This window comes from Archocentrus centrarchus, chromosome 18 (genome assembly GCF_007364275.1).
Source record: "Archocentrus centrarchus isolate MPI-CPG fArcCen1 chromosome 18, fArcCen1, whole genome shotgun sequence".
In the NCBI taxonomy this organism is placed as follows: Eukaryota; Metazoa; Chordata; class Actinopteri; order Cichliformes; family Cichlidae; genus Archocentrus; species Archocentrus centrarchus.
In genome coordinates this window covers 8,116,884-8,134,046 of record NC_044363.1, presented here as the reverse complement: position 1 = coordinate 8,134,046, position 17,163 = coordinate 8,116,884, and the positions used below count along the sequence as shown (strand labels likewise).

Here is a 17,163-nt window from a genome sequence, read left to right as displayed (position 1 = left end):
CACATTTCAATGACCACCATGAGAACAGGGCCCCAGGTGCCTGAAAACAGCTACCCTGGACATCAGCCCCCATGGGAGTGGGTCAGTAACCACACCAAAACATGCCCCAGAACCAACAACTACCTACATCCCAGGTGAGGCGGCAAAGACCAGCGGGGAGCCGTGGGGATTGATGGATTGATTAATCAATTGTAATCTGTGTGCTGCATGAGCACACAGCCACTCTGTGGGGGCCAGAAGTGTGGTTGGGTTGTAGGAGATCAAATACTTGTTTCATTCAGTAACATGCAAATTAATGTCAGCTGTGTTTTTTTGGCTGCACTTCTGTCTCTGTCCATTAAAATTAAACTACTATAAAAATTAGAAACTCAATGGGGGCTCAAACTGATCTCCCCCCATTGTGTCTGACATGAATAATGATAATTAAAAAAAAAAAGCTTATGTTACGGAGCAGTCAGAGACAAACAAGTTTTGGCAGCTCATCATTTCCCCTTTCCTTTCTTTAGATATCGTGCAGATTTTCTCACATAAATATAACGTCACCTGCTGTTCCAGAGAAGCAGAAATCGGATCCAAAGTTAACAGGAAAGAATGAAGCAGGGTCTGTTTTAAAGAGAAAATATTAAACACTTCAAAGATGCGCTGCATTTTTCCCTTGAATTCTACTGAAGGCCACGTGGTTGACTTGCTTTTGTACGGTTTGACCTTAGCAAGGAGATGCCTTGTTTCTTAAAGTTTACATATATATATATATACCAACAAAAAGGCTTATGCCTGATGGTTCTTAATGTAAAAATCCCACAAATTTAAAGTTGAGCTCAGCACTGTAAAGAAAAAAGCTTAACTGATCTGTGTTTGCAGATTATGCAGTATTCATGGTTACCTGTATTTCTTTAGTTGTAGTGCTCTGATAACTCTTACACACTGGAATAAAACAGTTTTATACTTCTATAAAAGGCAGCGCGTTATGATGCCTAAAGCCTAAGATATGAGCTTCCAATTATTTCCATACCTTTGGCCTACATAATACCAGACAACAGGTTTAACAAACTCCACTCTGATAATGATTAGATCATTAAATGTAGTAGAAGTACTTTCAAAAGCTTACTATAGTAAAAGCAAAAAAAGAAAATAAAAATAAAGCAGTCTCTCACAGCTAAATACCTCTAAATCCTGAATCTGCTTTTGAACTACACCTCTGTGTATGTGTCCTTGATTAGCAGGATTTCACACCTGTGCAGTGAACACATGTCCCACTTTATGTGCCATTTATTATTCCTTGTTCCCCTCATTGAACATGTTGGAAGAAAGTCCCACGTTTGATTGGGCCTGTGGTTGTCAGAGTCAGCTGTGTGGCAGGCAGGAAGATGCAGGTCTGTAGAATACGATTAAACTAAACTTCAGCTTTATTTGCTGATTGAAACTGGGTTTACAGAGCTGGACGGGGCCACAGCACACACTAGGAAAACTTACTTAAACTAGGATACAGAGAGACAGCACACAGAGAGCCACAGACGATATTACAACAAAGAAGTGATGAAAACACAGACACTAAATACACAATAGAGGAGAGTGGAAACAGCTGGGGAGAACAGGTGGACAGAATCCCACTGACCAGGAGAAGCAAAGCTAAACACACTGTACACCATACAAGACACTATCAAAATAAGACAGGAAGTGAAACTAAGAACCAGACAGAGGTATAAACAAGCAGAAACTGAATGACACAAGGACCACAACACTTGTGTAGTCAACGCATCTGTGGCTGAATAAGAGAGAAAAGATGTAGCATAGCAACAATTAGCAATCAGAAAAGCAGCTGAAACAACAACAATGGGCTTTAATGCAAAGTATTCAGTCATTCAGTGTTGAGGACCTGCATGGTTTAGGTGGTTTTTTTTTATTTTCTTATGATTAATAAATACTTTAAAGCATCACTAGGACCGCCCACAGAAACAGTTTTGCTGATTTGTTAGTTTGTGTCCACGTTTGTGTGCACAGATGCAACAAAGTAGGCACACGCTCAACAAAACATATCTTTACAGAGATTTAAATGTCACACAGCTGCTTAACCAGATTGTCTCATGCTGGCATGCCATGCACATAATGCAGTTTCATTTCAACATAAACACACTCGCATCAACTGACTGTGTTTGTTTTGATGACAAATTCTTTTCCTCCGCAGACTTCTGCAGAAACCACGCCTCCTGTTAACACGGGTGCTTCATTTGTTTAAACCAGCGCTGAAGGAAGTGTTACACTCACACTCACCTCACACTCACCTCATGGGCACAGAGGCAAGGGAGCAAATAACACAAGGTAACAAACTTCCACTTAACTTTGTGTCTTTCAGATTTGTCTAGATGTTGTGTGTCATACTAAACTAGTAAATAATGTGAGATGTATCTATTTTGGGGCATAAAATTGTTCTAAAATCCACTAAAGCTCTAACTGGGATGGAATATCTTCACAGTGTTCACTTGTAGGCTAAATAAGAAAAAAAATTAAAGCTGTGCATTGATAATTACCTGTAATATAGATTCTCAAACCCAAATTTAGTAGTGATTTGAAGTTTATTTGTGTACAACAAGGTACATTACACACTGTGTGTGCATCTACAGAAAGAAGCAGTCTCTAAAATTAAGTACGGAGACTCAGATTTTTAAATTAGAAGTAAAAATTAAATAAAAGGTATTTTCTGTACCCAGATCAGCACATTTCTCACTCGTTTGTTGGCACGAATGTGGCACCGATTTGTCTTATTATGTCCCTGCACATCATTTGTGTGATGTAAATCACAGGTTCATGTGTGCAGATGTGCAGATGAACGATTATTTAGTTCTGTTTCTTTTACTCTGATTTCTAATGTTATTCTTGATTTACAGAGAAAGATGAGCCTAAAAAGCTGGTTTGGATTCCCAGTCTCTCCAGGTAAACTGATATATATATACTGATATATGATCGTGAAACTGATATACACGATCATATTCAAACCCAAAGATCAGGCCTCCAAAGGTCAGATTTTAACCTTTTTTTTTTACAGTCAACTCTTTATTGGTGTTTAAAAATACTCCAGAAAATTTGTTTACTCATTTTTTTCAGACACTCATTTGTAAGTTAGACGATGAAATGACTACGTCTCTCGTATCTGTACCGTAAATGTAGGATTCAGGCAAACAAAATGACACAATCAAAAAAATGTTAAAAAGTTTTAAAAAAGTGGAACTTTGATTAATCCCAGTTTCATGAAGATTATTACCTCTGCAAAGAAAGTTGTGTTTTTGGTGGCGTGTGTGTGTCTGTGTGTTATTCTGTCTGTGAACGCAACAGCTGGAAAAGTTTTGAATGAATTCTGATAAAATTGTGGCAGTGTAGAGAGGAGTCACCGTAACAATCCATTCACATTAACTTAATGAAAAAATGACAAAAAGCTTTATGACTTTGACAATAAGATTCTTAAAAGTTACGTGTGTATTTTCAACATGCAGAAAGTACTGTATAAAGATTTAAAAGATCATATCACATTTGACCTCTGACCTCTCCTTCAGTGTCAGTAGTTTGAGTTGAAGGTCAAAGTGATAATAATGCTAATGTGGACAAAATGGTATCCTTCCCTTAAAGAAAGGAAAACCTGCAATGGTCACTGGAATAGCTCAAAACTGACAGAAGTAATAATAAATCAATAGTAGATAATAAATAAATAATAAAGTAATAATCCATTTTACTGAAAATTAACTAATAAAAATCAGGAAACTAACGAAACTGGCCTGGACAAGAATGTTGGTACCCCTGGAAAATTTTGAAAATAAGTCAAACACAGGGACGTATTAACCTCAGGTGTGTCCTATAATGAGCATCACAGGTGTGTCTAACCTGTAATCAGTCAGTGTGTTTATTTAAAGGGTGAAAAGTCGTCTCTGTGCTGTTTGGTATCATGGTGTGTACCACACTGAACACGGACCACAGAGAGCTCAGGAGAGAGCTGTCCCAGCAGATGAGAGACAATTATCGGCAAGGATGTTAAAGTTAAAGGCCACAGAAATCATCCCCAAGCAGTCTGATGTTCCTCTGACTACAGCTGAACATATTCAGAGGTTTAAGGTTCACAACACTGTAGCCTGGATGTGGCTGCAAGAAAAAAAAATTGATGACAAATTAAAGAGACGGATAACACGAATGGTGACCAAAGAGCCAGAAAAACTTCCAGAGAGATCAGAGGTGAAGGTCAAGGTTCATCAGTGTCAGACCTGCACCATCCCTCACTTTTTCAGGGGGCTTAATGAAGACAACCAGGAGGAAACACTGCTGAAAGCACATCATAAAAAACCAAGACTGGAATTTCCCAAAATGCATATTAGCGAGGGATTCTGGGAAGACGTCCTCTGGACAGATGAGACTAAACTGGAGCTGTTTGAGGAAATTAGATCAGCTCTGTGTTCAGAGATGAAAAAATGAAGCATACAAAGAAAAGAAGACTGTACCTACTGTGAACATGGAGGAGGCTTGGTTATGTTTTGGTGCTGCTTTACTGCATCTGGCACAGGGGGTCTTGAATCTGTCCACAGTGCAAAGAAATCTGATGACTAGAGACTAGAGAGCGAGCTGCCTCGGTGGATGCTTCAAGTGCTTCATCTTTTTATTAAAGTCATGATTTTCTTTTCTTTTTAACTTCAGAGAATTTGACTCCTACTGCTGAGCTCATCTGCATCTGTTTCACTGCTCTCTCAGTCATCCTTCTTTTGGTTGTTGCTGCCATATACAAGTGTACACAAAAGAAAAACAGTGAGTCACAAATTCATTTTCATTCTGAGATGTTTAACAAGCTAAATTAATATTATTTTTTCTCAAGTTAAATAGTATTTGATTGTGTGTTACAACCTCTGTGACGTGAGCAAGGCCACCCAGATTAATTAAGAGTTTATAAGGATTAAACTCAGCACTAATCTACCTTTACTAACTTGGTTACTGTGTTTCCTACAGGAGGGAAAAAGGAAGATAAGACAGCTGAGAGGAATTTAACTAAAGCGTTGAGCTCAGGAGAAACAGAAAATGAGAACAAACATGTGAGTAAATAATGGAGAATATTGTTAAGAACTCCAGAGAAGCAAAGATCAGTGTGTCAGAACAGAAGTTTGATCTGAATAACACCATTCAGTTCAATCAGAGATGAATCAGAAGCACAAACTTGGGAGATGTGCAGAGAGACAAAGATAGAAACAAACTGGCTACAATAAAAACAAATTACAGAAGCTGTCGGTAAAGGTGTGAGAGGGGAACAGTCTACTGCAGAAATCGATGACACAATAAAATAACACACTGGGTCAGTGAGACTCCATTACACAGCAAACACGAGCTGCAGAGATTTCGCTTTGTTGACTTTCTACAGCTTGTTTCAGTCTTTATTGTTAGCGGTGCTGATCTTCTCAGTCTCAGTCTGTTAGCATGAGAGAGCAACAGTAAGCTAACGGGTCGGTTTTGACTCGCCTCAAATCAGCAGGAAAAAACAAACTCAAGGCACTTTTGTTGTCTCTTGGTCACCTTGCTAGGCTTTTTTATCCATGTAAACAATTTTTGGGGGGTAAAACAGAAAAACAATAATGCATGTTTGATTTGTTATTTACTTTATTTTAATATTTTTTAAATTTAGTAACATCTGGAGTGTTACGGGTCAGTTTTGACTGACATATTTCTTTCAAGAAAATGGCAAAAACAAAAAAAGTCTTTGAGTTACAATTATGGGCTTTTTGGTGCTTCCTGATGACACAGCTGCACCTCTGAGAAAAGTGGACATAAGTATCACACTCCTGTTGTTCTTTTTTTCTTTTTCTTTTTTTTTTTGAACAATCTGAAACAGTGGTGGTGTCTGTAAAAGCAAATTTTTAAGAACGTGGATCCATGTTCTTCACCTGCAAACCTTCAGGAGGCAGCTCGGGTTTATTTGATATTATTCTTTTATTGAGCCCACCATGGTGAGTTTGCCCCGGAGAAGTTCCTGTCCAAGGTGCCAATCTGTAGATTTCATGCATAGCTGTGACAAACCTTGAAGGAAAATCCACAGTGACATTTGGACTGACGAGTACCTCTATGTTTATACTGGTGTTCTTCTCACTACAGTACACAGATCCAGCACTGAGGCAGCTGATATCTCAGGGATGCATCAACAGGCAAAAATAGTTTCTGCTCAACAAAGTTGCTCCAGACCTTTTGAATGAATTCAAGAATCCTCAAATTTGACAACACATATACATATACATATACATGTACATATACATATACATATAAAGAGATCAGGGATGTCTGGGTGAGATGGGTGCAGCTCCTTCCACAGATGTTCATCTACTGTCAGAGGTGAGAGTAGATGAAGACTTTTTCCCTTTCCATGGAAAACACCTCTTCCGGCAATGCACACCCAGCAAGCCAGGCAAATACACAATCTGGGCAGGCTGTGATACAAAAATCCAAACTGCAGTTTTCAGTGCTTTCATGTATTAAGGGAACAAAGTGATCCAAACCTACCTGCGCTGTGATGAAGCAGATTGTTGGAAAGCTGAGTTCAGTCTCACTGCCACACTCAGGCCTGATCACTGGAGAGCTGCTGGATCAGGAAGACCCTTAAACAGAAGCTGTCTGACAAAGTGAAGCAGGCTGAAAGATGCCAGGAAGCAAAAAAGGAGCTTCTAAGACAAAGAAGCTGTCAGTGGCATAAACAGAGCAAAATGTCTTGATGTCACTTATTCTTGTCCCAGCAATCCTTATAATCCCAGAGGTCATTTTGATGACGTGTGGAGCAGCTGTCCTGCCATGGAAGCCAGGAGGAACTGCCAAGAGAAGTTACCACTGTTGGATTTATATGTTTCAGCAGGAGCAGTTTCAGCACCTGTGACCTCCTCATCAGACTCATTAGATGTGTCCGTGTCCCACTGCTGCAGAATCTGTGCATCCACTAATTATGAAATCTTCAAGTTCAGCAAAGCCATTCGTACATTCTCCAGCAGATTTTCAATTACTTCCTAATTTTTCATTTCCTCTCTGAACTCATGCACCTGCACATTTGTTACTTACAACTCTTATTTTTGTTTGTCAGTGGCCGTGGTGCAGCCAAGGTTTTAACCGTTGCCGTGCTGAACTGAACTGACACGTTTAACGACCTGCTTCTTTAACTTTCTCCCAGTCCAAAGTCGTAGCAGCCGAGGATCAGATCGATGGACGGCTGGAGAAACAGGAAGAAGTGAAGGAGGAGGTGAAGACAGAGAAGATCACGACCACCAAGACCAAGAAAAATGAGGTTCATCAAGTTTTGAATTGTTTATCTGCTTCATAGGATCCTGATTTTTTTTTCACTTTTTTTTTTTAACCAGTGGACCAAAAGAACATCAGCTATGAAATTAAGATTTTGTGTATTTTTGCGTTTTTTTTTTTTAAACTCAGACTAAAGACATAAACGCTGACATCCAGCAGCTGCAGAGTCAGAATCAAGCGAAGACACTAAACAAAGATCTGAAGCATGACAACCCTGAGGTTTGTCTCTTTGCATTAATGCTTTCTATGTTTAAGTTGTTTAAAATTAAACTTGACCGTAAACTTCTGTCAGCCTGCCTTTCAGCTGGAGCTGCCAAAGTCAGACGAGCAGTTAAAGGAGACAAGACCTGAGCCGGAGATCCAGAGTTCAGAGGTCAGTACACCAAATGCGTGTACCAAACCAGGCCAGCTGTTCCCACAGCTCTTATCTATTCTACTCTTCAGCTGTGTTTCTGTTTGTCAGGTGGACAAATCTGAGTGGCTGAAACATGACACGCTTAACAAAGTGAAGAAGACTCCTTCAGGGCTGAAGCTCGCCCTTGCTCTCACCAGGATGATGAAAGTAAGCAAACATAGTCTCATTTTTCAATTCAGTTTAATTTTATTTATATTACACCAAATTAAAGTACCATTTTAAGTTACTTTACATTTTAATGTGAGAGGATAAATTACACAATTACCTGCAGCCACAGGTGATCATCTGATCTGTTATATTTGACCTTGTATAAGAATTTGACCCCAAATTCATTTATTCCTGCTTCAAGTGTTTTTATGTTTTATTTTTTGATTAAATCATAAATTTCTCTTCTCAGTTGGAGGACAAAGTAGACACATTTTGCAGTGGTAACAATCAGTCGATGGAAAACGACCTGGAAAACCTGAAGAGGAAGCTACAGGCCAAAGAAAAAGAGGTTGATTTTTTTTTTTCACTTTTGTTCTTGTGTATTTATACTCTAAATGGTCTGAGTTTAGATGTCTATGTTTTACCTGATGGTTAACAAACACACTTCATTGCTGCTGACCTGCACACAGACCTTATGTTTTGGAGAAAAGCAAGAAGTAATTTTGGACTGAACATTTAAACATTTAATCCTGAACCCTAACGTCTTCCAAATTCTTGGCAATAAGAGGAGAAAGTTGTAGTCCCCCTAAAAGACAAAATATCAAATCTAATTACGCCCCCACAACCACACACACACACACACACACACACACAGAAAATAAATAAATAAATAAAAATAATAAAAATAAAATATAAAATCATGCAGTTTTCCCCCATGATTGCCACAGTGGATCATCTACCTTCTTCTCACCCTAGCCCCACTTTCCCTCCTCTGCACTGTCCAAACCACCTCAGCCTTGCCTCTAACTTTGTCTCCAAACTGTTCAACCTGAGCCGTCCCTCTGACGTACTCATTTCTAATCTTGTCCCTCCTCGTCCGTCCCACTGACCAAATTAGTAATATAGTTTACAAACAAACTAATATCAGTGTGTTGGACTTTCTCATGGCAGACTATAGTTTAACCATTTCACTATTTGTCCAGTAATTGGGCTAAGCTATGGCGCTAATGCTCTTGACTGTATTTGTTAGCTGGAGAAATATGAGTGGCTGAGAAATGAGCTGATTCATGGAATAAAGTCTTTACCGCAACTGAAGCTCACCCTCGCCATCACCAGGATACAGAAGGTAAACACACATACTTCACTGTACATACACAAACTCTCTACATACCACATATGCACACAATGTCCGGATTGTTCATTTCACTTACATTTATGTTGTACCAAATCAGAACACAGGGTGCTTTGTATAGAAATAAACAGATGGAGAGAAATATGTTTCTGACCTCAGTATCATATCATGCCTTATAATGTTCTGTTTAATAAAACAGGCTCATTCCCATTTCATCTTTCAGTTGGAGGAAACAGTGGATGAATTACTTCATGTTAAAAATCAATCAGTGGAGAACAACCTGCAGATCCTGCAGTTGAAGCTTGAGGCCAAAGAAAAAGAGGTTGATATTTTTATTTTGTCTCTGTGTATTCAGAGTGACATAAAGTCATGTCTGCATGTATATTTCTATTCTTGAATCTGATCTTCCTTCAAGCATATGTCACTGTCTGCCCATCCCAGATTTATTGTCCTAACCTGAATGATTGTAAACTTTTGGAGGACTTCCTTTACTTCACACATATATTCTTTGATAAAATAATAGATCTATGTATAATCTAAATGGGCCTCTTTTCAGTAAAGTTCTACTTTTCTCTAAGTTAAAACACAAAGAGGCCACAGCTCTGAAGCTCTGTGTTGAACAGAATAAGGAAGACGATGAGAAGAACCTGTTATGAGTATGCCTAAACATCAAGGATAAAAGTATGTATTTACTCATATTTTAAAAGCTCTAATAGTTTTTTCTCTCTCCTTTTTCAGGCAAATGAGGAAATGGCTAAAGTTCAGCAGCAGCTCCAGGATGAGCAGCAGAGGAGGGAGGATGCTGAGCTGACTGTTCAGAAAAGGCTGGAGAGCACAAATGAGGTGGTTTGTCCTGTATTACTTCTACTTAAGTTATCTGTATCCAGCTGGAGAATGGCAGTCTTTCCAATTGTCGATGCTTTAATCTTAAAAATTATCAATCTGTCTTTATTAGTTGGCTATGTACCACAGGCCTTCAAAGTGGCTGTAATTAAACCTCTGCTTAAAAAGCCATCACTTGACCCAGCTGTCTTAGCTAATTATAGGCCAATCTCCAACCTTCCTTTTCTCTCAAAGATTCTTGAAAGAGTAGTTGTAAACCAGCTAACTGATCATCTGCAGAGGAACGGTTTATTTGAAGAGGTTCAGTCAGGTTTCAGAATTCATCACAGTACAGAAACAGCATTAGTGAAGGTTACAAATGATCTTCTTACAGCCTCTGACAGTGGACTCATCTCTGTTCTTGTCCTGTTGGACCTCAGTGCAGTTTTTGATACTGTTGACCATAACATTTTATTACAGAGATTAGAGCTTGCTATAGGTATTAAAGGTACTGCACTGCAGTGGTTTGAATCATATTTATCTCATAGACTCCAATATGTTCATGTGAATGGGGAGTCTTCTTCACACACTAAGGTTAATTATGGAGTTCCACAGGGTTCTGTGCTAGGACCAATTTTATTTATATTATACACACTTCCCTTAGGCAGCATCATTAGAAAGCATTGCATCAATTTTCATTGTTATGCAGATGATACTCAGCTTTACCTATCAATGAAGCCAGATGACACACATCAATTAGTTAAACTGCAGGAATGTCTTAAAGATATTAGGCCTGGATGACCTCTAATTTCCTGCTTCTAAATTCAGATAAAACTGAAGTTCTTGTACTTTTTTTTTTCTTTTCCTTGAAACATCATTGGTTACCCCACATCTCACTCTTCTCTCAGATTGAAGACAGAGTAGCTGAGCTTGAGCAGCAGCTCCAGGATGAGCAGCGGAGGAGGGAGGATGCTGAGCTGACTGTTCAGAAAAGGCTGGAGAGCACGAATGAGGTGGTTTGTTTTGTATTATTTCTGTCTAAGTTTTCTGTATCCAGCTGGAGAATGGCAGGATTTCTTTTTCTTGAAACATCATTGGTTACCAGACACCTCACTCTTCTCTCAGCTTGGAGACAGAGTGGCTGAGCTTGAGCAGCAGCTCCAGGATGAGCAGAAGAAGAGGGAGGATGCTGAGAAGGATCTTAAGAACCTTAAGGTTCAGGTGGCAACCAAGAACAGGAAGGTGATGATCTTTATTTTAAGTTTTATTGTATCCATAGAAAATCCAAGTGGGTAGCTAAAGGTTAGCTTTGTTCTTACACATGAAAATGCTTCTGTGATGATCTGTGCATGTTTTGTCCTAAATTGTGTGTCTTGGCTTGTGTGTCCTAGTCTTCCCTCTCCTCTGACCTTGAGGATTTATTAAAAGACATTGAGACCATCTACGCAGAAATGGTTATGAAGGAAAATGACTTGCAGATGCCGAAGAAAGAGCTGGAACCCATCAACAAAGGGGTTGATTACCTCAGTTTATGATTTCACCTTATATTTGACCTTTTATCTCCTGCTGCATGCAGCTTCATATTCTACTCTGTGTCACAACAGTTTTGAAAACTGAATTTAATTTCAGCTGCTGCTCTGGAGCTGATGACACCTTTCCTTTTAAGATTATTGATGTTTCTATTAATGATAATATTGTGTTTTTATTCGTCCCTGCAGTTTTGTGTCATGTCTCAAAAGGCAACAATAGCTTTATCCTGTGACTTTAGTCAGTAAAAATGTTTCTTTAATGGTATAACTGAACTAATCAGATAATTGTAAATCTTTCCAAAAGATTCATAAGTGTGAATAATTGACACAATGGACTGAAAGCACATGATTTCCTTCTGTGTGACTCATATATTTACAAAGCAGTAAGGTGTCTTACTTATTACAGCAAATCACAGCAGAATATAGTTCCTGAAAATAATCCATTTGTTTGTCTGATTTAGCCATCAGCTGATCATGAGACCATGAGTCGGACTATAGATGAGCTGAAGCAGACCCAGACTCAGCTGGAGGAGAGGAACACCGAGATCAGGAAGCTGCGGAAACAGGTATCGTATTTTTCGGACTATACGTCGCTCCGGAGTATAGGTCGCACCAGCCAAAAAATGCATAATAAAGAAGAAAAAACATATATAGGTCGCACTGGACTATAAGTCGCACTTTTTTTGGGGGGGGGGGGGGGGGGGGGGGGGGGTTGATAGAATCCGAGACCCAGAGCAGAAATTCCATCTTGAACGGCAATTTAAAATAATAATGGATTAAAGAACAGGACGAACACGGTTACGCCTACGTTATGCTAACGTAACACATTCAGCTACATGACGCACAACGAACACGTGTTCGGTATGTTAACGTAACATTAAGTTATTCAGATAACCATAGCATAAAGAACATACTAACAAGTTAACCAAACCATCAATCCATTGAATTCTTCATCCTCGGTGTCACTTCTAAACAATTCCGTACACTCCGTAGACGAAGCGCCGCTTCCTCTTCTGTGTCGCGTTAGTCAGACTCGTTGTCAGCTGCAGTTCCAATTATTCCAGCCTTTCTGAATCCCAACAGGATGGTTTGTCACTGAAGCCCATGTTTTCTTGATCCATCCAATGACTTCCAGGAAAGTTGGGTGGCGCATTCTCCCAGTTGCCGTTAAGCTGTGCTCTCCATCCATCATCCACTGCGCCCACAGGTTACGCAAGACTGCCTTAAAGCTGCGGTTCACGGAGATGTCAAGTGGCTGGAGTATTTTGGTTCATGTGTTATAAATGTCACATATACGTCGCTCCGGAGTATAGGTCGCACCCCCAGCCAAACTATGAAAAAAAGTGCGACTTATACTCCGGAAAATACGGTACACACAAACACTTTTAACCTTTTAAGAGACGGCAGACTGGAGATATCTGACCTCTTTGCTTAATTTTCAATATCCTTTCCTACTAGTTGGACCACAAACTCAATGAAGAGAAGCAAAGAAATGAGAAAAACCTGGAGACCCTGAAGAAGAAGTTTGAGACCCAAAAGCAGAAGGTTCATTCACTGACTTTAATGTGTTTATTATTCTTGTAATTTTAACTGAAACACTTACAATTTCCTTTACTGTTTCATTTTATAGTTAAAAACTGTTAGATTCAGCAAGGTATCTCAGAATGTGCTCTCATTTTTGGTTCCTTGATATCTTCCAACCCTCATTTCAGACTCTAATAATGAACATAATTTACAAAATGAACATAAACTTATAGAAAAGTGTTTACTGAGGGTTTAGAGGAAAGGAATGCCATCTAGAAGGTCTGGGTTTGAATCCATCTTGGCGCGGGCCTCTCTGTGTGGAATTTGCATGTTCTCCGCGTGGGTTTCCTCCCACAGTCCAAAGACATACAGTTACTGGGGTTAGGTTAATTGGGCACTCTTAATTGCCCATAAGTGTGAATGTGAGTGTGAATGGTTGTCTGTCTCTCAGTGTTAGTCCTGCGACAGGCTGGCCACCTGTACAGGGTGCACCCTGCCTCTCATTCTATGTCAGCTGGGATAGCCTCCTGCGACCCTGAACAGGATAAGAGGAAGTGAATGGATGAATTACAAAGAACGCCCACTTTCATTTATTTATATACTGTTGCTGTAGCATGCATTATGCACTGATAATCAGAGCATTATGCACTTCATCTTCAATTGGGACTATGTTGCATGTATCTGGCATAGATAGATACAAGAGTGATAAAAACAAAATAAAGTATATGGTAAAGAATAAGAGTGACATCATGCATTAATGATTTGCATTAATAAATAATATGTACACTAGAAAGGTATTATAGTAATACTTGCAGATACTATTCAAGGATAACTACATTAGCTGTATCTCTGCAGTAATAAAATGTAGATACATTATTTGTCTAATGCAGTATTGGAATTATAGCACACTTTTTATTTTTAGATCTTAAAAATAATAAAACTACTAACATTCGAAATGTTAGTAAATCAGTGGAAACCTCTTTATTAAATCCACACTGCAGAAAAAGGACGCGTGAGGTTCTTAGCTGTTCATGACAAATGAACCATCTTTTTAAAGAGTTATATATTCATCTCGTTCCTCCCAGTTTGAAGACAAAGTAACTGAAGTCCAGCAGCAGCTAAAGGACGAACAGCAGAGGAGGGAGGCTCTGATGGAGCTGAACCAGGAGTTTCAGAGACAGCTGAGTGAACTTAAAGCGAGGCACAAGGAGGAGGTCAGTGGTTTCACCATCTGCTCTCCAATTCCTCATTAAGAAAATTACCCAAGACATAAATTATCTAACAAGAAACCTCCGCACAAGAAGGAGGGGAATGAGTTAGAAAAACAAAATCTCACAAGTGTTCATCCAGAAGTTAATCAATTTATTTTGTATTGATTTAGCAAGAAACAGAATGTCCTCTTTCTCCTTCTTACCTCCCTTCCAGCTGCAGGAGAAGACTCAGGTTGAGCAGGAGTGGAGGAAGGAGGTTAAGGAAGAAGTGGAGGTCCTGAAGCAGGAGCTGGAAAGCAAGAGGAACCAGGTATTTTACTTTAAAAGATGTGGACCTGTTTCTATTTTTGTCGTGTCTCATATATGTGTGTGTACTATTCCAGTGGTGGATGCTCATTGTAAACATTGCCAGACTTTCTAATAATGAAGCTACTGCATGTACAAGGAATCCCTGTGAGCCAAAGGTTCAAACTGCTCATTACAGTCAGTTTCAGACATTTTTTTCTGTTCTTGATTCTGTATGATGTCACTGAGTGAACATCCCCAACATGTTACCTCAGGCACAGAAGCCCCTCCGACCTGTTTTCATTCATTAAAGGAGAAAAAAAACTGGTTTGTTTCAGACATCTGATGAACTCAAGGGCTGAACCAAGATAGTGATGATTTTGGACTCTAAAGCATGCAGAACTACTACAGTTGAGTCCAATAATTTAAAAAAAAAATATGGAGGTGGGTATGAGAAGAATAACTATTTATTATTCATAGATTGTTATTCTCTTTGTTCACAAAACCTCCTGTTTTGTTATCTTTAGTGTGTATTTGGTAATTCCTTGATTATAAAATACTAGTAAAATACTGAGAAATGTGAAGTTATTATATTGTGCTTTGTAGGCTTTTTCCAACACTCACTAAGGTTTTTCAGTCTGTATCTCAGTGGTCCCCAGAGCTAAGTTACAGTCATGTCTAATGACTAAACAGTGACATCAGCGGCTCCTCAAGAACAGAAGAGTGGAGTTACACCAAATACGTGACGCATCACAGTAACGACTTTTCAGAAGGTTGTACTGCTCAGATAAATGTGTAACATTTGGATTCTTGTTGTGTGTATTTATTCTTTCCCTCAGCTAAAGACGGCCGAAGAAGAAGAACCTGACATCTCTGCAGATGAACCTTCGGCACCAACAGAACCAAACGAAGCTCTGGACTCTGTCTGAAGTACAAATAATGACGTCATGGACAAAAATTTTCTTTCATTGATCTCAGTTCAAAGTTCACACAAGCAGACAGTGAACTTCATAATAATTTGATTTCAATAGTTCAGTGTTTCTTTTACATTCTTGATCACTGAATCAATTTAGGAAGTGTTGACTTCTGTGGTTCTTTCTTACTGTGCATTTGTATTAATGGAGTGCAACGGTGTAACAGCAGGAGGATTTAAATGCAGATGTTTACATTATGTTTTAATATCTGATTTTTTCACGTATACCTACCTGCATGCTGCAGGGCTTTTATAAAAATGTGATGCAAAAAAAACAACACAGACTGTTGGCTATATGTAATGTGCTGATGCCAATATGTCACCCACCTGCCACTGGGATGCAACATCAGTACAAGTACAATACCACAAACTAACCACCTCCTGTTGCCAGATTTGATTCACGTTTGGAAACCACTGTTCTAGTCAAATGTGAGGCCATCGGTCTGAGAGATCTTCAAGCTACTGAATGATAGGATATACTTAGTGTCTCTCAGAAAGACACTTTCACATGATTGTACAATTTTTTTTTAAGGCAAAAATGAGCAAAACATACTTACGACCAGGAATTCAAAATGTTTTGATTGCTTTTGATTATTTTTTGTCAGGATTTACCTGCTATTTTGGAAATGGCTGTCATGTACCCCTGTGACAGGCAGGTTGAGGACCCCAATGCAGGACTCCAGAGACAGAGTTATACTCAAAAATCTCAGCTTTTTTTCTGGAAAAAAACACAGATGAAAAAATAAACTGGAAAACTCACTCACAGACAAAAACGCACACAGCAGGAGGAAAATCTGTGATGACATCACAACAACAGACATGGGAAAACTGAGACAATATATACACACCTGAAGCTAGACAATGGGAAACAGCTGGGTGGGAATTAATGGAAGTAAAACTGAACACAACACACAGGGAACAGGACACTAGTAAAATAAAACAGGAAGTGAACAAACAGGAACACGGCAAGAACACAACAGGAACTAAATACAAAAACATGACACAGAAGAAAACTCCCAAAACTGAAGTAAGAATCAAAACAGAATCTAAAGGTAAAGAACAAAAACACACTGGGACTCGACCCAGAACAATAGCTCTGCATGTTAACATTGTTTTTAGCTGTGTTGGTGGCCCTGTGGATGACAGTGTTGGTCTGCCGGTCAGTCTTTGGTCCAAGATAATTAGAGTTAAATTATTTGATAAGTTCAGTGAGCCCCTGACTCGCCATCTACTTTTGTCAAGTTGAGATTGAACATCTTTCAGTTTACCTGCACTTCCATCAGGCTCAGCTGCTTTGTGTTTTATTCTAGCAAACCAAGACTAAAAATAAAAGGCGACTGATGCTCAGTGCCTTTTGCTGTATATATGAGCAGGAAAATAAAATGTATTTTTAGAAAAAGTATACTTTTACAAAAAAATATATAACAGAAAACAGCTGATGTCATTGCCAAAACCTTGGCTTTAATAGAAAACAACAAAATAAAATAAAATTTGTTCTGGTTTGTTTTTAATTATAAGCAGGAAATGGCATGTCGGTATCAGCTTAATATGTAATATTTTGTCACTGTAAAACAAAAGGTGGCGAAAAAAATACTTTTAGTGCATTGTTGAGGTTTATTTGGTACCTCAAAGATATGGAACGACTGAATGTAATATCCCTGCGTAATCTGTACAAACTATAGAAACAATACTGAAGTCTTTGTTTTTGCATGAATCAATGACCCTCTAATGTGAAAAACAAGTAAATCTGAATTGTTTATGGGTGTTTATAGATGAAGAAATATTTCCATCGCTTTTATCACTTTGGTATTTGAAAAAAAAATGTA

At 38.8% G+C, this 17,163-nt stretch overlaps 1 protein-coding gene across 1 annotated transcript; it reads left to right on the top strand.

The window, feature by feature from the left end:
• The first annotated feature begins 2,264 nt into the window (after positions 1 to 2,264).
• Positions 2,265 to 16,704, top strand: LOC115797093 (myosin-9-like). Its single transcript, XM_030753569.1, has 19 exons — positions 2,265 to 2,319; positions 2,886 to 2,931; positions 4,675 to 4,782; positions 4,981 to 5,063; positions 7,172 to 7,285; positions 7,429 to 7,518; positions 7,604 to 7,672; positions 7,763 to 7,861; positions 8,112 to 8,210; positions 8,892 to 8,987; positions 9,217 to 9,315; positions 9,732 to 9,836; positions 10,724 to 10,828; positions 10,941 to 11,057; positions 11,806 to 11,910; positions 12,803 to 12,889; positions 13,954 to 14,082; positions 14,294 to 14,389; positions 15,204 to 16,704. The coding sequence occupies exons 2-19, from the start codon at positions 2,892 to 2,894 to the stop codon at positions 15,291 to 15,293; spliced, it is 1,731 nt and encodes a 576-aa protein (XP_030609429.1). The 5' UTR covers positions 2,265 to 2,319; positions 2,886 to 2,891; the 3' UTR covers positions 15,294 to 16,704.
• Positions 16,705 to 17,163: the final 459 nt, after the last annotated feature.

Coding starts and splice junctions, on each gene's coding strand:
- LOC115797093 (XM_030753569.1), top strand. CDS start 2,892: ATGAGCCTAAAAAGCTGGTTTGGATTCCCAGTCTCTCCAG. Junction 9,316..9,731: donor TTGAGGCCAAAGAAAAAGAG/GTTGATATTTTT, acceptor CTCCTTTTTCAG/GCAAATGAGGAAATGGCTAA. Junction 12,890..13,953: donor TTGAGACCCAAAAGCAGAAG/GTTCATTCACTG, acceptor CGTTCCTCCCAG/TTTGAAGACAAAGTAACTGA.